Source organism: Lingula anatina, chromosome 3 (genome assembly GCF_051362555.1).
Source record: "Lingula anatina isolate TDL-2025a chromosome 3, LinAna3.0, whole genome shotgun sequence".
Classification (NCBI taxonomy): Eukaryota; Metazoa; Brachiopoda; class Lingulata; order Lingulida; family Lingulidae; genus Lingula; species Lingula anatina.
In genome coordinates this window covers 5,300,473-5,324,932 of record NC_141769.1, presented here as the reverse complement: position 1 = coordinate 5,324,932, position 24,460 = coordinate 5,300,473, and the positions used below count along the sequence as shown (strand labels likewise).

Below are 24,460 nucleotides of genomic sequence, written 5' to 3'. Positions count from 1 at the left end.
ACTGTGCTCCCTTTCATCTTAGACTCGCCCTGTTCAGATAACGCAAATTCTCGCGCGTAATTCGAGAAATCAACAACCGTCACTGCAAAGTCAAGTGCCCATTCAACGAATATTGGTACAGCAGCCACCGAAGAATATCTAACAGAGAAGGCCCATTCTATGTTATAAGAAGCAAATAGGGCAGGTATAGTATACATGCACTTTGTGGTTCTTTAATATTTCTAACTGTAATATTTACAAAGCGAAATTCGTCTCTTACTGGCTTGTACTAGTAACGTCAAACTCGTAACTTGCCTAAATCAATCGGCCTAAATCAATGAGTTAGTTGATCATGATGCTAGTTCCATTGAGTCAAATATTATCTCTACTATTTGCCCTAAGCTATTTATTGGTGGCTTTTAATCACATATCCAAGGAACTACTTCCTAGTAAGTTCGGAAGTTTCAATGATACATGCACACGAACGTCTTTCACTACTAGTAGTACGTACTACAGTACTAGTGACAGTAATAGTATTTCCCCGTTGTGTCCGAAGTAAAGATATTGGTGATGTGATGAGTGTGTGTTGTTTCTTCCAATTGTGCTCCATTATTTATGAGTTATGATATTATAAAGTGACATTGGCGTCAATGATGTTGGTCGATCCTTTTAATTAAGGGAGTGCCACTTTCTGGGACCTGAGACTAACACCCCATTTCCATAGATTAGATCGACCTTCTTTAGATCGACCTTACTCCCTGGGGGTTCACGCTAAATAGCTGTCAGCCGGGTAGACACGAAAGTTAATTACCCCCTTACAGCTTGTGGTAGGCGGGACGGACATTTACGTCGGATTATCTGAAAGTAATCTAGTGAGACTCCCTGCGGGGATAGATCGATCTAAAATCTATGGGAATAGAGCCTAAGTACTAGTAAAATGTTAAACTTTAGTCATTTGCAGTCATTTTGTGCAAATTTTGATTACACCAAGCAAAAGGTATACAATTTCTGAAAGACGTATTTTTTTCCATGTGTATATATCTAGAAAAGCTACAAATCTTTCCTTAAAAAACCTTAAAAAACTAAAATATCCCTCAAATAAAAGCACTGATGCCAATTGAAATGTACAAGAAGATATGGCGTTCTAAATGACTGGCCAGTCATTTAAAGCTAAATCATTAAATAAAAAATGCAATAAAACAGTAAACCAAATTCAGGGAGGAGTAGAGCAATGATTTCATTTTGTGAGTAGGAGTAAATTGCTTTTTTCCCTTGAGGAAAATTCAGTTTGATGGGTAAATCCCAAGTGTGATTTATCAACCTAGTACCAACATCACAATATTCCAGTATAATGCACATGTAGATCATGGCCTCTTGTATCACAGTGGAACATGCTAAAACATCTGTGACGTCAATACCAAGCACTTGTGCTAATGGAAAAAAACAGATTTTTTTTCATTGTTTTCTATATATAATATCTCCAGAATTTCTTTTTCATTGTTTTCTGTTTATAATATCTACAGTATTCTTTACAATTCTGATTCAGACTTGGTGGCATGGTGCATATCAACCATCAATCGGATTAAACTGCGAAAATGTTAAAATATAATAAGGTTTCAATTTCATGCATCCATGAGTTCAGTTGATGTACTTGTTTCAAACCTATTTAATGCAAAGGGCTTATTTTCTGAAAAGAGGGGGAAAACATTAAAGCACAAACCCCAAATGCTTTTCATAAGGGTATAAAGCTGTAGGTTATAAGAAGCAGAGTAGTTTTATATTGGTTTAGGTCCAGATCTTTCACCCAGATGACCAGTGTAATTGACTTGTGATTTAATACTCTGAAAACCAATTCAATTAACAGGTGGTTTGATAGTCTGAGATCACACAATTGGGGGAAAACACACCCTGTATATCAGAGCCATTTTGTCACTTGCTGCATATATCAGGATTTGTACTGTAGATATCCACATAGTTTGTTATACAGGGTGGCAGAACAAGACAGTGGTGCTGAAATCGCTCTGGCTTTTTCTGTTCATCCATGCAGCTCTGGTTTCCTTTCCATTCAGCAATTTAGATAGATCACATGATAAATCATATAATAAATTGGCCAAGGTTTGAAGAAGGTGTTTCGTTTTCTATTCCCAGTGCAAATTATCCCTAGGCTAGCATAATCAAATTTTGGTGAGTTCAGTGATCGAAAGGAAACAGGGTTACTAGTACATACTTTCTGTATTTCATTTCTAATCTTTACTTCTCCTTCAATACTAAATATGGCCCCAACTCGTGGTAACAATTGATAATTGATTTTCCATTCAGCGTTATGTGTGAAAATGTTTTGATTTATGTCTATAAAATATTTAATGTGTCCCATGAAAATGTGATTCCCTTTGTTTTCAGCCAGGTGGTAAACTTCCTGCTAATGATTTGATGAAAATTTGATTTTGGACATGACATATTATATTTTTTCAGAACTTTGTTCTTAGCACCTTGTACTTGTAGGAGATTTCTGCTTTATTGTGAATATTGTTTTGGTAGTTCAACTGGCTCCCTACAGTACATTAAAATGTGTACATACAGAGATCACTATGTGTACATTGCAGCATCATCAGCATATGCCCGCTTTGCCAGGGTTTTTTCCAGGATTTGGGGTACAGGGAGTCCAAAGTGTTGATCTGTAAAATTATTTGGTCATCGCTTTACAGGGAGTCCAACTACAAATATATATACCATCATTCCCCAGATATTTCATAAGCAATCCAGCCATCTTTGAAAACATAGAGCATCGTTTGAGGCCAGTGGCCGTCCTAATGATGGCTAGACAGCTCTCTTGGGAAAGCCTTGCCGCTATGATATCTGAATTGTATGATTAATTCCAGTATGTACCTATTGACACAAATATGATGTCTGCTTTTTTTTTTTCCTTTTTTGACCTGCTCTTCACTTGTTGTAAATGTCTACTGGTACTTACTAGTAAAGGGATTAAAGGTCTCCGTAGGATATCCATATTTTACAATAAATACTTTGTAAAGAACCCATAGACATATTAATATAATTAATTCTCTTTTACCACCGAAATCGTGGTTATTCTGAAATCAATGCTGGCCATAAGACCACATGACTTCCATAGATGGCTAACCCCAACCCCTAAACTATAAATTTCTTAAGATATTGTTATAAAAAAGCACTTTTTAGAAAAAAGGGACTGACATTGAATGGCAGAATGGATTCTTTTACCATTGGTAAGTATGGGAAAATTGTCATTTACTGCAGTAAAATCCATTTTTTCGGCTAAAATGGACAGTTGTTATCCCTTCAAATATTTGTCATTAGGTGATGTCATGCAAAAATGTAATTTCTCTGTAGCCTTGCACCCATTTTCACAAATCAGTAATAAACCATTAATGAATTAAAGGGATAATAACTCTTCGTTTCGGCCAAAAAATGAATTTTCCTGGAGTAAACAACAATTTTCCCATACTAACCAAAGGTTATTGAATCCATTTTTACATTCAAAGTTAGTCCCTGGTTTTTTTCTAAAAAGTTTGGTTTTTTGTTAAAACCTCTTAAGAGATTTTAACAGAGTATAGCCATCAATGGAGGTCACGTGGTCTAAAGACAAGCTCAGATATCAGAATAATAGCTATAACTGCCATTTTTGTGGTAAAACAGAATATATTATATTTCTATGAGTTATTCACAATGATTTTATTGTGAAATATAGATTCATATGAAGAGTTATTATCCCTTTAAGTATTTTTCATTTTCTTTGCCAAAATATATTTCCTTTTTTTCCAATTTGGTGAACGCTTGTGATGGTGCAAAAGTGTTGTTTCTTTGGCTCACATACATTAGAAAGTGCATATTTGTATTCACAGAAAAGACCACCTTGAAATTGCTTTTGAATTCAGCTCTTGAAAAATCATGTAACATTAAGTTACATGAGAGTTAGACTGAATAGCAAAAGTTGAAATTTTCTGAAAATTGTCAACACATTGCTTAATTGCCAAAGTAGGCTGTATCCAAAAGTGTTAACTAAATAATGATCTTTAAACTAGCATTTGAGCCACCCTTACTCTTATAATGGAGATGGAGAATGTTTGATTTCATTATTGACAATAAATATTAAAAATTTAGATCAATAAAACAGGCTTATAGAAATCATGTACCAGTAGTCTCCATTGTTTTGGATAGGGTATACCATGGTGAAAAGGGGGAAAACCGTTCAGTTTTCCAGGAAAATCAATTATTTTTTTCTATAAAGATCAAAAGTGCATTGCATGCCTTTAAAGATGTTATTAGATACTGCATACCTTCTTTTTATGTATATCCATATACACCAGCCCAATTTTCTGAATGTCCATTTCAAAAATTGGTGGCGATAATGCTGTTACACATTATGCAATATTGCATCAAATTTGACCTAAGAATGATTTTGCACTTGCATCAATATGTTCTGCTTTTTGACTGAACATTAAACAGCTTTGCTGCCTTTTTTGACATTTAATTTTTGATTTTGATTTTATATTTCAGACATGCTGAAACTGTCGGTCCGATCGGTCATGACCAGGAAAATTTGTCTGGACCGGTAGAAAATTGGACTTGGTCGGTCCAAAGGACCGACAAGAGCTTTAAGAACCGCAATTTTGAATTTACAGTCATCTTTTGACATACTTCATTAATAAAATTATATAAAACCCAAAGCATTTTTCTCCTCCTTTTCAAAACTATCACATTCACAAACAAAGTAAGCTACCCTAATCGTACTGGTAGTATCTGTCTCAAATGAACAGAGTGATTTTCGGTCCGACAAAAATCCATTTGGTCCGACAAAATTTTCATTACTGCTGGTCCAAATGTCCGGCCATTCTGAAAAGTTTTCAGCATGTCTGTATTTTTAAATGGATATTTTCCCCTTCTCTCTCTCTCTCTCTCTCTCTCTCTCTCTCCTAAAAAAAAACTGTATAACGAAGAAAACAAGTTAAGGTCAATTTATTTTTCATTGCCTGTGTCGTACATGAAATGGTGAAAAATTCTACTGTTTAATGTTTGCCTAGATTCTCTAGATTCGCTCACTCATGTACTTGTCACAGTACCACATTATTCGTTTCCTTGTGAAGATGTTTCCTTTAATAACATGGCTTTATGCATTATTCTCTGCTGAATGTCCATGTACATACTAGTACTGTAATTAAAAGCGTTCAAGCACCTTTTACTTCTTGGCACAGGATATTGTTTTGTGTGGACCCAATGCTATGTCTAACCAACATCAGATGTGCCCGTACTCTGAAGTTGCTTGAAATTACTCCACCAGTTACTTAGATTAAAAAATCAATATAGTTAACTGGGATTCATAACCCAGGAAGGCACCATCAGCCATTTACTATTCACTACTCAGTAAAAGCTGTTCATCTAGAAAAAACATCTGCATGATATTGAGGGATGTAAGCAGCAAGAGGAAGTGATGTCTTCTTGACCACTGTTTTCTTTCAGGTCAGGATTGCATCGGGTCACTCTTAATGGCTATGGTCTATCCCAGGAGATGTTTGATTTGATTGTGATTGCCTTGCCTAGTGAAACCAGTCTGTGAAGTTATGATTTTTCTGTGAAAATCTTGTACTTTAAATGAACAAATTTTCCTGGTGCAAATGGTATTTTTCTTCCCACTAACCAACCTTTGATCCACCTTTCCTGACACTTGCTGTAACTCGGTAACAATCTGGGAAAATAAAAAAGTCCTTAACCCATGCATAAGCGATATTTTTTCCCCAAAAATTCCGCCATCTCTTTGAGCTCAGTTCTTAGTGTCTTTTGAAATCAGTCAGGGTTTTAACTGTATCATGATGCAGGGTTCGTCGGGAAAGGGTAAATTTGATTATTTTTTGAGACATAATTCATGTCATTTAATTTATCTGTTAAAATATGATCAAAAAGTAATTACTTGCTCTCAGACTCAAAATTACTTGAACAAGAAGTTGTTTGTGTACTTAACATTTTTAAAATCATACATTTTGTTAGTTTCATTTTTTGTGGACATGCACCTTAATAGAGCTAGAAAAGAATAAAGATGCCAGTTGTGAACTAAGAGACAAAGTAAACCTATCATGAAAAAATGCAACCTATGAAGTAACTAGTAAGTTTTAGATTTGATTTTTTATGATCACATGTAAAATTGGCTAACCCCTACTCCATTACGAGATTGGCTCAAAAACTTGAAACAAAAAATTCAAAATTGGTTTAACCCAGCTAAATTCTGCATACAGATTTGTACATGGTACTACTGTTTCATAGCGTAGTCCAAAGTTAATTCAAGATTTGAAAATTTCCAGGAAAATCAGATTTTTTTGTTGCGCTCCTTTTGTGCTGTTTAAACAGGGAGGGGGTGTTTTTGTTGTTAAAGATGACAAAGAGGCAAAACTGTTTATACAAAACTGATATTTTCAGCACCTAAAACAGGGAAAAAAGCAAAGCAAGGCAAGCCAGGATCCCTTGTTAGCACAACATACAAAAGCTATATATTCGGTCTCATTTGTTCATGATGTGTTTCCATAATGAATGTGTGGCTTCTGCCAGCCCACAGTTCTGTTGTCTGCTGCTTCATCATGTTAGCTACTTCCTATTAACTGTCGTTCTTGGAAAATGTCAAAAATCTTGAATAATGAATGGTGTTTAAGAAAAAAGTCTATCGGGTGTACAGAGATACAGAGGAGAGATACTGTAGCTAAGCCCAGTTTTGCATGATTTTAGTTTTTGCTAATAACGTAAAATGTGACTTACAATCAGAGAAGTTTTTTTTTTTTTACTCTGTGTCAGCCATATGTAATTTCCAGGTTCTTCAGTTAAAGGAAGGTGTCGGGTAAAACCGTAAAAAAAAATTTTTTTAGGAAGGGAAAGACTTGAAGAAAGATTATATAACTGCTTCATTCTCTTTAAAAATTGTCAACAAATGGTGTCACCATGGCTAAGTGAAATCCAGGACATTTTGAAATAAAATGAATTTGAGATTGCATGATTCAGAAGTGAATTATTACACTTGTGAAATTGGGGAAAAAGAGTGGATCAACTACTTGAGGCAATTGGCTTATATTAATTCTCTAGTATATATTTTATTTTCATTAGCTACCCTGAATTTCAGTGTACAGTTGCACAGGCATATGGTCCACACTATTTAACACAGGTGATTAACTGATTTACCAGTAGACTGACTCTCATACTTGAAGTGATTCTTGTAAGCTTTCCTGAACATAAGATAATAATGTGACTTTAATTGTACAGACTGCCATTGTATGCCATACCATATCGCTTTACAATACTTAAAATATGGGTGCTTTCCCAGAGATTTAGATCGATCTAAAGATTAAGTTTTAGATCGACCTAACTCCCTGGGGGTTCACGCTAAATTGCAGTCAGCCGAGCAGGCACCATAGTTAATTACCCCCTTACAGCTTTTAGTAGGCGGGACAGACGCTTAAGCTGTCCAAGCTGACAGTAATCTAGTGAGACTCCCCACAGGGATAGATCGATCTAAAAATCTATGGAAATGGGGTGTATGACATGTTGTAAGATGATTTCATTGAATGCTATTATACAGTCTTTTTCTAACAGTAAATTTTTTTCTCTTTTCTTATCTTCAATCTGATTGCGACCAAGTATGGTCAATTTATGATGAAAAAACTTCCTTCTCTTTTAGAAATGGAGTGCCCTGTGCACAGCAGCCTGTGCCTCCCTCCAAAATGTATGGTGTCATTAGCTAACAAAATGAGAATAGTTCTCTATGTGTTTTGCCTGATACAGGGATACAGAGAATATCAGATTAGTTACTTTTACTAGATGCTGGACTATTGGGTTACAAGCTGTTTAGAAAAAATTTTATGTGAACGTTTTTACTAAGAGAATTTGTCTTTTAGTGTTAACAGACAAAAAAATAAAAGGTGTTACTATCTGTTACTTGTTGGCTTTTAGTTCGACAGCCTTTGAGATCTCTTTGGTGTACCAGTACAAAAAAAAAAAAAGAAAGAAAAAAAATTTCCATCAAATTAAAGGTGTGAGATTGGATGCATGTCTCATTTATAAGGAACCAAAATGAATGGACATTTCCACCTTTTGTTTTCCCTTGCTGCAGTCTTTTGTTATTAATTTGATAAGACTGATGCGTTTTGTAAATAAAGATACCTAACCATGATCCCTGGAATATCTGTTCCTAAAGGCATTTACCAAGGAATTGAAACAATCTTCTGGGGATAAAATAAATTGAAATGTGAACTGAGATAGCATCTGGTTGAACTAAGGTAATGGTATAAAGATGCTTTGGCAAGTTGAGTTAAGACTATGTTTTTGGATTTGGCAAGCAACTGCGTGTGGCAAACCTTGTGGTAAGGGTTTTGAATCATAGTGAGACAATCATACCACCTTCATTGTTCTGTCAGCTACTAAATTATGATGTCAGTTGTGCCTAAGAGTGAAGGGAGTTACAAATAGTTACCAAATGGCCTGCTTTGTAAAGTTAAGTATGAGGTCAAATCTCTAGAAAATTTATGTTTTGTCTTTTTAAAAATATTTTTAGAATTATTAATTTTTTCTTACCAGAAATTGGAAAAAAAAGTGTGTGTGTTTTGGGGGGAGGGCTTAAACAGGCACACTAATGTTGGGTCAGTTTCATCAGTGATCTTGTCTGCCGAGTGGTGTGGTCAGTTTGTGGTGAAGATACTTAAAAAAATTCCATTACATTTCTGTATATATACTGTTTAGTAATCGTAACATATAGAAATTGAAAAGAGAATTAATAACCTCAATATTAATTTGCAAGTGATTGAATTGTCGTAAGCTCTGCGGGATATCTGTAGATTGCAAATTTCCTGTTCCTATACCCCCTTAGAGACATCCTGTATTGATGTAGACATCTAATTCACTGTCTTTTTTTCTGAAGTATTTGGCAAAAAAAAAAAAAATGAACAATTATTATCTTAGGTAAGTAACTTGCACTCATATCTTGAAGGATGTGACATATTTCTTAAAGGAGGAGAGTCATTAGTTTTCTTTGAACTTACGTAAGATAAGACGTACATGGTATAAGAATGGTTGGCCTGGGAGTCTGGGACCATTTTCCTTTTTGAAATCATAAATCCATAAGGATAGATAACATGTTCTTATCGTCATATTGACATACACTTGATGGAGCATTGATTCTCCAACTCTTCTCTAGGGAAACCAGCAAAGACCTGAAGACTAATGATATAAGTTTGTTCTCAGTTGGCTGGCAAAAGGAACCCTACTTAGTAATTGATAGTAGAGCTTGTGCTTCACTTGGTGCACTATTAAAAGTAAGACCTGTTTTACTTACTTGTTTATTTAGCTGTAGGTGAAACGATGGTAAAAAGTAACTGGGAAAGTTATAATAATTAGTTTTAAAATGTATGATTTAAAGCTATAATGTATACAGCCAATTTCTAATTAACTGTTTTATAGAATTTTAACTGTTTAACCTGTCTTTTCCAAGAATTACACATCTTTGACAACATATCCTGGATTTTGTGAAAAATTTATTAAGAGGTTTTAACAGAAATGTGACGTAAGATTGACATTTCCTGTAGGCCACTGTGTACAAATGCTTTTAAGATTTCTAAGACTTGCTTGAAACTGAGCAGTTTTTCTTAGATGACACATGAAGTTGGCATGTGCTTGAATAAATGTGATATTACTTTGAAACCAGGGCATAGAATTGTATTTTTGTCTCATGTCTTTATGTGTATTTCAGAAAAATGATGTGAGGATAATGCAGTTTTCTCGCTAGTTAAATCTGATAAAGCATCACAAAAGTCAATTTTTTTATACATGCAATTTCCCTTTTGCAATTGACAGCCTTCAGTGACAGTAATTCGATTTTTTTTGTCTCAGTTTTCTGTAAAAGGTCATTATATTTGTCCTATTACTTTTGATTGTGTCAAACATAAACTGTGTGTGTGTGTGTATATACACTAGCTATAGATGGATAGAGAAAAAGATACTAGAGTCATGATCTGATAAAATCTCATAAATTATCCTTCAATACTTTTCACTTTTACTATGTTTACGCACAATTTGAGTTTTTTTTTTAAATCCATGATTAATCTGAAAGATTGTAAAATATTTTTTACAATTTAGTGTGGTTAAAACAGGTGATAACAGAGTTAGCAAGAATGGTGGAAGAGTTTTTAGGGCTCTGTGACTTAGCAAGTACTAGTGCATGCTGAACTAGGAAGTCATGGTGAAATGCAATTTCATGTTTGCTGACCGGAAATCACTCAATTTCTCAATTTTTCTGTTTGACATAAAAAACAATCGAATGGGAATATAATTTAAACATTCTTGCTGTGCAAGAAAGCTAATTACCTGAACATTGACTATTAACAGATATTTTACCACTTTTAAAAAACTTCCCTTTAAGTGAAAAAAAAGAGACATTTAACCGTAAGTTATCAAAATTTATGTCTATAGAAGTTATGTTGCAGTTCAAAATTAGTTGTCTGAAAATCAGAAAATTAGGTTTTAATTGCTCATAAATCTCAACAAATCGACAGTTTATATGACTATTGTTAAAGTCTGCAGTATCACTCCAAGTACAGTAATGTGGTGATTAGCCAGCTGTGTAATGAAATTGGCCCATTCTGTGTGTTGTTCTTTTGGGAGATGAAAATATATTGGTATTGATCTAATTGGTTTCAGGAGGACACATCGCCTGGGTTTACAGCTCTGTGTAAAAGATAGCGGGGTTAAGCTTCATTCAAGTACAAGACCTTCACGGGGGGGATTCAGGACTTTGCTTTGAGGAGGGGCTAGGGCAAACCGATTAAAAAATATATTTATTTCCTCGCCTGCATTGGCAAATGATGAGGAGGCCATTGTAACTGTAATATGTAGGGCTCAGATGATCAAATTTCTTGGTTCTGCCCCATTTTACTTGTCATGTTGTTTTGTGGGAATGGTAAAGGAAATACTACTTGTAACTCTGATTATGTTGGTGGGGGGGGGGGGGGGGGGGGGGGGGGGGGGGGGGGGGTAGAAATTTCATTAATCTAACAATTTTCATTTTAGCTCCTGCACAGATTATCTCTGAATGAGAGTGTGAGTGAAATCAATCAAGATGGTTCATCATGTTGACTGGAATGTTTTCATTCTTGATATTTTTACCAGATATGGAGGGCTCTTGTATGGAGCTGGCCCTGGAAGGGGAACGGCTGTGCAAGGCGGGAGACTGCCGCGCTGGAGTCCAATACTTCGAGGCCGCAGTCCAAATAGGCACTGACGATTTGAAGACTCTGACAGCTATATACAGTCAACTTGGAAATGCGTACTTTTATCTTGGAGAGTATGGAAAGGCATTGGAGTATCACAGACATGATTTGAATTTAGCAAGGTGGGTATTATTACTAGACTGTGCATTATGTTTGAGCTCTATGCACAAAATAGCCGTTTGTGTTCTTAAGCCTTGGGTCTGTGATTGTGAATGCTGACTTAACAACTCAAACATTTCATGGCGTGAATTTAAAAAATTGTAGTCACCAGCTGAGCACCGCAAGCAAATCACAAAACAGTCATCTGCCTTCTTATCCATTCTGTTTGTTACTAGTATTCATGTGCAGGATGCTGTGTAGAGCACATAACTCCCATATTGAAAATAGTTCGGCTGCGAGCTCAAGAACCTATAAACCTGAAAACAATCTAAATTGTTTCTGTGAGAATACCTTATAAACAGTGCCTATGCCAACAGTCCCCAAACTATCCATACTCTCAAGAATAATAATCGAATGGTGATCAGGGAATTTTGCATGACATGCTGAGCACTCAGTGATGCAGTGCCATGGAGTTTGGTTTGAACACATAAAAAACTATTGAGCTGTGCTCACAAATGATGGTATACAAGGAAAAAATACACCACACAAAGCTTACATGCTCTGAGACAAGTTTATGAAAAAAAAAAATTGTCAAGTTTTCCCTTCAGCAGAAAATGGTACTTTATCAAAACTGGAAACTTCTTTTTGGACCCCCCTGTATAATGGGCAGGATTGGCGTATTTGGTGGTTTCTGCCTTATCAATACCTGGTGATCATCCTTGCTTCTCTCAGTAACCTCCGAAATAATCAAAATGCAAAATAACTGCAAATGGGTAGAATGTTATTATTTATTTTTAGGCCACAGAAGGTGGTTTCCCACCTGATAGATTAAAGAATTGAATTTTACAAACATGGGCAATATGTATGGTCTTAGTCACCATTGCTAAAAACTTTGAAAATTGCCCAAGCTGTTCAAGTCAGACTGGATAGATAACCTTTATTAAATATTTTCACTTCATTTAATGATTTGTAACAAAATGAGAACGTTCATGGAAAACATACACCTGGCTGATGGACTTGGATATAGGAATGACGTCCATGATTCAACATATACACTCTTTATATTTCATACATGATTTAACCCAGCGGCCCTCTCGTTAATGATCCTGGAATCTCTTTTTTTTTCTGGTTCTTTTGATTGATTCCTTTTTATTTCCTAGTGGAACTCCGTATAATATTGATTGGTCAATATCTCAGCAACCAGCAATTACGTCGTGATTTAGCAAAGGAATGCTCCAAGTCTTTTATTTTAGAGGTTTTATGTATGTCAGCCAGTACAGAATACTTTTAATGTGTCCACATGGTATCTGTGAACTGGGTTGATTGACTTTTTTCTTTTTTTTTTTTTTTTGTCATACGCTGAAGAGCACTGAGGAAATTTTATTTCACAGAAGAAAGAGTGGTTAATTGCAATTTTTTCATTTAATTGGTACTTGAAGGAAGAGAAGAAATGAAAGAAATGACCATTTACTCTAAAAATAGTGCACGTTCATGAGCACTCTTTGTTATATGATAATATTTTCTGTTCGTCCTGATTTTAATTTCCTCTTTTAGAGTGATTTTGAATAGTAGATCTAATCAGTGTACACACTTAGGTTGTCCATTCCTCAAACTATTTTTCTTTGACTAGAGAAATTAAAAAAAAAAATTGAATAGTTGTAAAAAAAGCAAGAAATATGGTGGAATGACACTAGCGTTTAAAAGGTTCAGTTTTTTTTTTTTTTTTTTTTTTATGCTAACATTTATTTACTGCAGAGTTAAATAGTTTTCTTGAACATTGTCTATGGCTTTTTTGAAAAGGAAAATCAAGTTTTCCACTGCTGTCCACTGGCAGTTTGATGTAGTTCAATTCTCAATCCTAAGTTTTCCTTGCTCCTTAAGATTTTCTTTGTAGATAAATGGAAAACAATACTGTAAATAAATACTAATGGTATTGTGTCACGTTTTATCAAAAATATTTTTGTTTAAAGAACAGTGTCCTAGCTTATTATTCTACTTGTTAACATTTCTAGAACAATAGGAGACAAACTTGGGGAAGCAAAAGCCAGCGGTAACCTGGGGAATACGCTAAAAGTTCTGGGTAAATTTGAAGAGGCAATCGCCTGCTGTGAAAGACACCTTGAAATTTCGAGGGAGCTGGGAGAGAAGGTAAGTACTACTGATCTTCCATAAAAACCTTGTTAAGCTTGGGTTTGAATTCGATGAAATGCTTCTTTGTTTTTATTCAGATCAGCCATAATCTAGGAGCCCAGTGCCAGCATCATTTGGGATTTGTAGTTGCTTTTGGGGCCATTTCAAAGTGTCTTATTTGATAATGTTGTCTTATTTGATTAAATAAAAAATGGGTATAAAGTTCCAACTGAAATGTATTTTATTCATTAATTGATTTTCTTTCTTTTGAAACTGAAATGCACTTTATCCACCCAACCTCCATATGCACGTGTTTAAAGAATTAAATATTTCTTAGTACATTAAACCTTTGAAAGTGCCCCTTAAAATATAATCACATTGCCGAGTATGTTATGCAACTGTTATATAGTTAACATTGATTTATATGCTGAGTTATTATTTTGAAGCATTTTTTTTGAAGGCTGGACTACTTTCTGGTGTACGGTAATGTGCCATGAATTTCGAACAGTAGAAAATAATTAAATTTGGGAAAAGATCGTTCTGGCCGAAATTCATGAAATGGAGGTGCTCAGAACTTCTGAAAGTTCGAATTTCATGGAATTCTGTCAATTTTGACCGGAAGTTGTCTGTTCGTCGCTAGGCCTTCTGTTATCTTCTCCCGACGATCTATTTAGAGTTACCATAATGTATGATGTGTGAGTGTCGGTAATTGCGACCAAAGGTATACACGTACTTTCACCCGATCACTGTGTATGGCCCATAGATAGAGCAGTACTGTTGTCTAGGGCCGCAAAACAGCATCGTTATCAGTAGTGTCGTTTTTCAAAAGCGATTCTGGCAGCCAGAAACTAGTGTCGTTTTTCAAAAACAATCCTGGCGCTCAGAACGGGAGTGGACGGAGGGAGAGACGGCCGACGATTAGCGTCTGCCACGGCCAGATAACCTTTACTATGGAAGCTGAGTGGTACCGGTGCTCCTTTCCGTGCACTGAAACCGAGACGACAGCCGATCAGTGTCTATGGCGCACGTGCAGGTAGCCTTCATCTGCGATTTATAAGTGTCTTCCGCGACCAGGTTCGTTGCCTTTACCGTTAAAGTCGGGCGGAGCTTTACGCGTGAATGCGTCCTCATCTCGCCGTTCGCGGGTCAGTGTCTTCGACGCATACGTAGCCTTCCCTGCAGAAGCCGGCCTCGGCACTACGGCCTCTCCTCCATGCGGGGAGGCCACTACAACCGCAGATCGGTATGTGCGGCGCACAGGTAGCCTTCGCCACGGCAGCCGAACTGTGTATTACGGTCTCTCTCCGTCGTGCGCTGCGACCAAGATGACCGCTGATTGTTGTCTTCGATCAAATATACTAGGTTTGGGGGTGGGGTGGGGTGCAGGGCCGTTTTTTTTTTATATTTTTTTTTTTTTTTTTTTTTTTTCGCTCAGGCAACCCAATCTTAACCAGCAGCAGCAACTGATTTCCTGGCGCATAGTTGCGTCAATGTACGCATTTGAAAAGCGTGTACGTTTTGTCATTGAAACCATTTTCAAACAAACGCGAGAGATAGGTAATCTAGAGCAAACCGAAAAGGCAGTTTTTATATTCGTTCAAGGGACTGGAAGATCGTCAAGGGGAGATAGTGAGCGATCTGAGCGCGACAATAAGCCAATTTCCACACTAGTTCAAGGGACTTCGTTACTATATTCGTCAGCAAGAGATCGTCAGCGATCCGAGCAAGCATAGAAGCTTGGACTTTTTGTCCATGCTAGAAGGCAATTTTCATGTAGCCAGCAGGATATGGTTTGCTGGTTTGCGACAGAGGCGTAACCAGGCATACGCACGGATACACTGTGCGTATATAATTTTTTGGCCAACCATGATATTATTCTCTATAAATCTAGTGTACTTTTCAAGGAATATTATCGAAAATCCCCTTCGATTATAAGTTAACGTCACCTGAATGTACAAATTCTCTGTATAATTTATATATGCACCATTGTTCTGACACCCTTCTCGTTTGCTTTCACAGAACTGAGGTAAACAATACTCCTTATCATCTGAAGTCCAATCTTAATCGTCCATCTAGCTGGAACTTGCTTTACCTCTTAATTAGAGGGTAAAGCGCCCTTCAGCTCACAGGTAGCTTTTGTCTTGAGTGTATCGAACGCGATATTTATCTCAGATAAAAATCTACCTGTGTGTTATTTTCAAAGAGCTGCTCCAGCAGACCTGGGGGCATTAGATAAATCTGATCATCGGGCTAAACAAGGAGCCAGAGAAACAAAGGAAGATTGATTTTTCCTGCAAAGTTTTAAAGAATTTTGACACGCCCTTGACATCACCGGACGGCCTATATTTTAAAAGACGGCTAGACGGCTTGCGACTTTTTTTTTTTAATGACGTCTTGGCTTGTCGGGACAGCCGTGGACGTTGTAAGAAATTTTCTTAGAGTAATTTGACGTACCTAGCTTTTATGATGCGTCACAGATGAATGGTACTACTTTGTAGTGTACGCTGATATTCAGTCACGATGAAACTACTTCCTAAAGCTTACAAAACACAATAAAATGTTTCTATGAACTTTAAGATACACATTCCACGGCGTATGCAGCAGTGACAAGAGTGACCTTCATGCGGTACAAAACACTAAGCAAACTACAGGCCAATTTGTGAAAGGGGACACCTTCCGGACCTTCATACGCACGGCAACTGACAAAGCTGATTGACAGAAAGGAAAATTTCAAATTTTCAGCGAGAGATCGTTCGCAATCCGAGAGAGACCAGGAGGCAATTTTCATATTTGTTAAAGAGACTTCGTAAGCTAAAAGGGTGAGACCATAACGCAATTTTCGTATCGTCAGCGTCGCAATCCGAGTGAAACGAGAAAGCTCATACTCATTCAGTGGCTTTCGTTTGCGGAAGATTGTCAGCCGGAGATCGTTCTCGATTGTTTTTAACCCTCCATCCCTCCCCATTGGAATTTATAATTTTTAAAAATATTTTTCATTTCATTTGTACATTTCAAGTGACTACATTAGCGGAAGATCGTCAGCGGGAGATCGTGAACGATCTGAGCGAGACAAGAAAGCAATAATGGTAATCTTTTTTGCAGCTCTTAATATTGCTCTTTTGTTCTGTTACTGAAGTCTCTACTGTTAACAATGCGATTGTGCGCCTCAGCAAAACTACCGATCGCTATCTCACACCGAATACTGCGGTAAAGAAACAACAGCCCGACAGTACAACTCTTAATAGATTCTCCTGTTATCTGAATGAATGGATATGACGATGTTGTTTAGCATCCTAAACTAACTGTACCGATCGTTATCTTGCACCTTGGGCCGCACACGTAGTACTCAGGTAAAGGTACGCTAGGGCAACATTGCCGACTGTTAGATCTTTATAAGCGCGAGAATAGCCCGGCGGCCGATTTTAAGGCGTACGAAATTCACGAAATCAAGATCGCGCAAAATTGCTTACTGGCCGAAATTCATGGTACAGAAAAAACTCCAGACGGCCGATTTTAAGATCGTTTGAAATTCAAGAGCCATTTGAAATTCATGGCACTTTACCGTAAGTGCCCTGGAAAGCATCTATTGTAAAAAGAAGAAAAAACTATGATCATGAAATGGCACTGAAAAACATAGACAATCTAAATATGCTACATGCACACACTTGCACATACACTCCAATTAACTTATCAGTACTGATAGTGATTGTGAGATATCCATTCTTAAAGTTTTCTAACTCTTTCACACTGGCAAGGGGGGGGGAGAGAGAGAGAGAGAGAGAGAAAGAATTAAGTAATTTATTAATCAATTAATTAATTACCAATTTTGATCATGCAAAAATACAAAAAGGAACTTCAATATATATAATATTATATAATTTTTTCTGTACAAAATGCTTTTAATGTTGGAGGACCATTGGTTTGACACTGCAGTTTATATGAAATGGTAGAAATGGCATTTTTTTTTTCTATTTGCATAAATTTCTTCACCTTTATCTCTTTCTAGGAATTTGAATTCTTGGAAAAATGCGCAGATGTGTAAACCAATCAAAAAATGATGATCAGATTACATGAACACACAGCCTAAGATTAGCTTTATTACTTATTGGGGAAAAAACTTTCGCATTCCAGTCAAAACCGCTTATGAAATGGTTTGATACCAGAACAACATGGGTAACCAGATACTCTGATAATCCTGTTCTTTTGCAAGGTGATTAGATCTACTTACAGGGAAAGTCCATTTTCATTAAACAAGTTACACAAGAAAACAATTTGCTGTTCTCTTCTTATTTTTTTTAAACAGAGTCCAGTGAAGTTTTGGTTAAAACCATGAAGGACCTAAATCAGGTAGACACTGGAATTGCACCAAACACTTTTTTTACCAGATAATATTTTTTATCTTTGAGTTAAATGGTCAGAATGGTCACTGACCTGTAGATTACAGAGGTACCCCATTGTGACACACATGATTAATGACAATCAGACTACCAACTTCCTAGAGCAAGTTCAGATGAATGCAGTTCACAGAGAACAGTGCTGAACTCTATCCTTTTCATATCAAGCTACAACTGGTGTGACCTTTACTTGTAATATTTAGTTTTCTTTGGACACTGAAAATGTCAATATAGATCTGTCTTTTTAACACTGTGTAGTGAATACCAGTAGCAACTAATGAGAACTTCAAAAAGACAGCCCTCCACTAAGGAAAAACATTTATTGACTGAAAAAGATATCTAAAACTAAGATAAAACAATTTTTTTAAGATATTAGGAGACCCAAGATTCAGGCGAAGTTGTAATTATTTCTTTCCCATCTGAATATCTGTATTTCTTTAAAATTTAAACTAAATGTGTTAGGAACTTTTTAGATATCATAGCCACTTACAAACAGACAGACAGATAGACTTTTATCAGTCTGACAAAAGGATACTGAAAACATGACCTCCTTCAGTGACAGATAGAATGATAACATTGCCAGTTTATAATATAAGTAGCAAATAGTGTAGACTGATAACCACACAGTTTTGACACACACACACACACACACACACATACACACACACACACTTAGCATACATAGAATCTGAAAATAGGATATATGACTCTGAAAATGTGACTTGAGTTGACTGTTAACACGAATCGTCTCTGTTCAGCAGACAGATTCAGATTGCCACTGCTCCTGAGCTTTCCATTCAGTGACTTTGCCCGATTAAGTCATTTATTTAGAATCAAGGTCTCGTCTTCAGTTGACTGCACATCCTATCATTATAAAACTATGTGTAGTTAGTTATCAGTCTCCATTCCTGCACAATCAGCTGAAAAGAGTTGGACCAAACCCAACCGTTTTAAGGGAGATTTTTTATTTTTCTTCAAGATCACAGGCTCTGTATTCATCCCAAGAGAGTTTGGCAGTTTTTTTTTTCTTTTTCCTTCTATTTTTAATCAGCAATTAAGGCAGGTTCATCCATGGTGAAATGACTCTGCCAACTAGAACAGGTTGACAGAAGATGAAACAAAGACATTGTCTTAATGGAGAGAAGCCATATATTTGGGTTTGACTGGTGTTATTCTGTTCAAGCCAAAGGGCAAAAAGCCATCTCTCCCCTCTCTCTCTCTCTCTCTCTCTCTCTCTCTCTCTCTCAATGCAAACAATGTGTGAGACAAAGCTGCATACTACAAAAATGAGGAAAAATAAAATAAATTCTGTGAAAAAAAGAAAAGAAGAAAGATTGACATTTTGATATTGATTTTGAAACAAATTAGTTTGTCTTTCAGTCACGTTTGTTTTTATTCCTCTGAATTGTGATCCTATTTGTGCACATTTTTACCCAAGAATCCCGATTTGTTTTTCAGCAGTCTTTCGTCAGCCTTCAACTTGTAGGGAGAAAATACACGCAAGGTGAAACATTCTCATTTTCAACATGATAGTTGTAATGGTTATAAATAATTTCTTTTCAGTTCCCTAATATGTTTATATTGTGCCCTCTGGCTACCATTGCATTTCATCAATTTATCATTTCCATCATTTTTTCAGTCTTTACTACAAAGTGCACAGTTCCTGAAAAAGAGGATTGAAAGTGCATTACTCTCTGTGTACTAATTAGAAGTCATGATAAAGAAGTTTTTTTATAGGTTGAAGCACAATAATAAATCTGGCAAGGGATTGCCTCTGGCCAAAGGATTCATTTATGTGATAATAATGACACAATAATAATAATAATAATAATAGTTTATGTGATAGTTACTAGAGGTGATTTTCAAATGTCAACTGTCATACTAACAGAATCGATGTAAATTTAGGGCCACTTTTAATCATTTCTGGATATAAAAATTAAAAATAAACATTTTGTCATCATGTTATAATGTGAACATATTTCAGCCTACAGAAGGTGGAAGGCTAACCAGAAATGTTAGACGAATTGGCAGGGTACATTTGAAATATGTTTGAATTGTTGAGAAGTTCAAAGCAGTGTGCTTTACTGGTGTGGAGAGATTGGGTGATTTCATATTGGCACTGTTTTCGATCGGAAATTGCGCAAATTTGTGCCATAAGATGAGGATAATACAAAGATGTTTTATTGAGCCTCATTATATGGTCATCTGAGGACTCATTTAATTCCAATTTCTGGTCGAAATAAGTGCCAAAAGGAATAATCTTAATTTTACATTCTAGCTATATAGAACTGTGCATATAAAAAGGATACCATTATATCTCCATCTCCAACCAAAAAAAAAAAAATAATTAATTCAAATTATTGTTGTTATATTAGTTCATGTTACTCCTACAGAACATTTCATTTTCTGCTGGAATACAATGAGCAATCTCAACTGCTTCTCTACCACAGTTGAACAAAAAACTGAGATGCCATCGCTATTGGTGAACTATATGCTGAACGTATGTGTTATATTGGTTATTAGCGTTCTAATCTTTGATTCCCAATTAAAATTTTCATTCGTGAATAATGTCACCATATTAAATCCTGTTTTAAATGAATATTATAATGAAACTAATTGCTATATATCTCTCTTTTGAAAAAAGATGCATTTTGACAGTACTGCATACATTGTTTAATTTATATAATTAACTTGCTAAAGTGTATGAGTGTTTGACAGATGGAAGTATCTAATGTTGCACAGTTCTAGAAATGCAGTGAAGGTCAAGCAGCAATTAAGAGGCAATTCTTATGATTTAAGTTGCATGAAAAATGTTGTTTGGAGTTTCCTATTATAGACGTACATCACTTCAATTTTCTTGACTTCAACAAAAATGTCAATATCATGGTAATGTGTTTGCTGTTATTTTCATTTTTTGGCAAAGGTGATGTATAGCATTTTTTTTTAATTTAAAGATTTTAAATAACAGAAACCAGAAGCTGCCCCTCTTTTATAAGTTACAAATGAAAGGAAACCATCAGTGTCATTATTCTAATGTTATGGAGTTTGCTATGGCTCATTATCCAAAAGACACAACATTCAATTTCTTCTCCAATATAAATGCAAGAAAAAAGCAAATTCAATCAAGATTTTTTTAAATCCACAGGGGTTTGGAAACCATGCAAACTGCATATCATGAATATGGATTCCAGAAGTTTCAAACACAAGATGCTGATTTGTCTATATTGTATCCCCACTGTTATTGATTCATGTTTGGCAGAGCCAGCTTGTTTGAAATTAATATGTTTTACATGCATGATGTTGAAAACCCAGGAGTACATGCAGCCTTTTTAGTGTAAAGCTCATTGAACCTCAAGTTGATATCCGACTCGGCTAACTAGGCTACCCAGAGACTTCCTGAATAGATTTTGAATTAGGCTTGCTGAAACCTGTGGGAATATTCAAACACATACTGCAACTTTTTACTAGATTTAAACAAAATTGATTGATCTCCCTAGAATGTTTTGTTTGTTGTTCTAAAAAAAAAAGTTCTGAATGATACGACAGTTTCTGCTGAGATGGATATATTTTATAACTGGGAATGAAAAACTTTCAAATAATTATGGAATCTTGTTCACTTTATGAAGATAAATGCAGTTTGGCATGGTTTGCTTTTTTATGTACAGACACAGCATCTGTACATATAGCTATCACCTGCATCTGACATCAGCAAGGCAACTTTCATTGTAAATAATAATCATATGACTTATGATATCCATACTTAAAGGATATCCATACTTAAAGGAATGATTATAAGGATTAAAATACAGCTTGCGTTTGAAAACAATCCTAATTGCATTCTTTTTCTGTATGCACTTATTGACATTTTCAGTGTGTGATTTAAAATCTCCATGGCCCTGATGCCCTTTGCTAGATTCATTTTCTGATTGTCCATGTAACCTCTAGTACATAAATGAAAATTGATGGCGACTTCACTGTTAAGCATTGTGTAATATTGCATCAAATTTTCAAAAAAAAATTTTTTTGTATGTGTGCACTGTTATCATTTCTTTCTGCTTTATGTCTGTACATTTGACAGTTTTGCTGCTCTGTCCTGTAGAAAAAAATGGCAGATATAAAGGGAGAAAAGATTGGAATCTGAGTCAATGGATTACGGAGATTGAATTTTAAAGTTTTATGAGAATTCTTTTCTTCTGAGTGCTTGCATGGGAGTGGAAACTGAATCATTTGAATGAGAGTGGCATTTTCTGTTGAACTTTAGCTTTGGATATGTTTACCTGCTGGTCATTATGTAGCTTTCTTCCCACTTCAGTGTAAATGATTGATAATTCTGTATGACGATATTAGAGACAGACTATTACCAAATAATTTTTGATCGCTGTCAGTATATTTGTAATTTATTTCAGTCTTAGAAGATTCATAAGGTGGCAGTTGAATTTTTTAACGTTTGTGATATAAAATGAAAATAAGAATGTATTACAGACAATCTGAAAACTGTTACATGATCATCACAGTGAAGTAAATGAGTTTAAAAATTGGACTGTGCTTCAGTTCCACAAAAAAAGTGAAGTCTGGAATTTTTTTAAAGGTCATGCTTTTATCAATTTTTCCAAATAATATCTGTTTTCTTTAAGTTTCTCAATTTATCTTTGTTTTTTTCAGTAAATTTTATTTAAGTTTTAATTCAAAATGTTTTTGGTATTTATTCCAGTGGATTTTATTTGAGGTTTATGTTCCTTTCTTGTGTCCCATTCTTCTATTTTTTTTTTTTTTTTTGTCTTTAACTCTATTTTCTGTTAACCGTCTCTCAATTTGATGAATGTATTTTAGGTAGGAGAAGCTAGAGCCCTATACAATCTTGGTAACGTGTATCATGCCAAAGGAAAGCAAGTTGGGCGTAACGGTCAACAGGACCCTGGGGAGTTCACACCAGAGGTCAAGGAGGCCCTGCAACAGGCAGCAGATTATTATGAGTAAGTAGGTCAGGTTGACCCAGATTAATTCTACAAATAGAATTGCAGATTAGTCACTGTAACTTTAATGATATGTGCTTTAGTAATTAGTTGAGTGATGTGTCATGGAGACTGAATTAATTAACTTATTTTTATCATAGTCTATTTTGTGTATGTGTTACAAAATAGTTTGCTTGTCAGCGTATTAGAAATATAGATAAACATTTATCTCTTTATTTAGACCCACAGGACCAGTCAATTACCAATTTTTTTTTAAATTCATAATTCAAAGAAAATGTTGTAAAAGATGAAAAATGTGACTCAGATATGTTTTCATATTGTTTTGAATTGATTTTTCAGGGAGAATCTCAAAATCGTACAAGAGCTTGGGGACAGAGCAGCTGAGGGAAGAGCCTGCGGTAACCTCGGCAATACCCATTATCTGTTGGGTAATTTCGCTCAGGCTATTCGCTACCATGAGGAGGTAATTTTCATCATGTTTTTGTCTGTGGCATTTTTTTCTCCTTATTTCACTCTGCCCATGGAGAATTCAGAAAGTTAAGATTGTCAGTAAGATGTATGGGAGAGCAATGAGTGGGTTTGTGGATAGGTTCCATCATTTGTCCCATATATTGCTGGAGGAGCTTTTTCAACCTTTGAAACTTGGAGATCAGATAACATATTAGATTTCATACAAAATCTGTATTAATATTTTAATATAGAAAAGAAAAGGTTATCATCTGGGTTGTTAATGTCAGAGTTACAGACTCACTACCCAAAAAAATTTTACTTGATAAATTTCACAAGTAGATATAATTGTAATTTTATCATGAATGAATTTGTAATTGAATCATTTATTTATTACACAATTGCATATTATGTTTAAATTTTCAAGCCCTCATGCTTCTAGTGACTTTGTGAACACTTTGGAAGCTGTAGAGAGAGAGAGAGAGAGAGAGAGAGAGAGAGAGAGAGAGAGAGAGAGAGAGAGAATAAGAAACTAGCGATTTTGTTCTAACTTATTGATTTTCTGCCAAAAGAAAAAATTATTTTAGGAGAATCTGCCTACTTCAACTTTTCAATTGATTTATTCCCACAAAATGAAGTGCCTAGAAAATCCAGTGGAACAACAGTTATTTGATATAATTCTGTAAAAGTAAGATCACAATTTTTGTTTCTTTTTATGATTTAATATACATGATACATGCAAGAATGCATGTCTTTTTGTTTTAAAGTCTATTTCTTTCCATTTAGTGTTTTCTGTGATGATGATGATGTATATGCCACTGTTTTTTATCATGGTTCAACTTTGGTCAACCCCATTAAGTACCTTTAATGCTATCCTCAAAGAAACAAATGAAGATAGCTTTGTGTTGTTTTCTTGGAATCCGGTATTGAGAATATGTAATTGCATTTTCATTGTTGTTCCCTTGGATTTTATTTAGACTTTCCTCAAAAGTCATTAAAATAATGATAATCAAAGGTGCCGAGTGTACCTGACAACAGAGGTATTTAATGAATAAATGACTAACTGATTGGTCAATAGATCGATTGATTGATGATTGGTTGTGAGTTAAAAAGTTTGGCTGCTATGTAGTTGGTAATGGAGTATTAGCATTATAAAGCTGGCAGTTGC

At 35.5% G+C, this 24,460-nt stretch overlaps 1 protein-coding gene across 1 annotated transcript in view; it reads left to right on the top strand.

Moving 5' to 3' along the window:
• Positions 1 to 17: 17 nt before the first annotated feature.
• Positions 18 to 24,460, top strand: part of LOC106180751 (G protein-signaling modulator 2) — a 58,247-nt gene continuing 33,804 nt past the window's right edge. Inside the window, exons 1-5 of the mRNA XM_013564853.3 lie at positions 18 to 184; positions 11,149 to 11,371; positions 13,361 to 13,496; positions 22,703 to 22,845; positions 23,185 to 23,308. Of these exons, the coding sequence (XP_013420307.1) occupies positions 11,151 to 11,371; positions 13,361 to 13,496; positions 22,703 to 22,845; positions 23,185 to 23,308 (624 nt within the window). The 5' untranslated portion in view covers positions 18 to 184; positions 11,149 to 11,150. The remainder of the gene's footprint in view (positions 185 to 11,148; positions 11,372 to 13,360; positions 13,497 to 22,702; positions 22,846 to 23,184; positions 23,309 to 24,460) is intronic.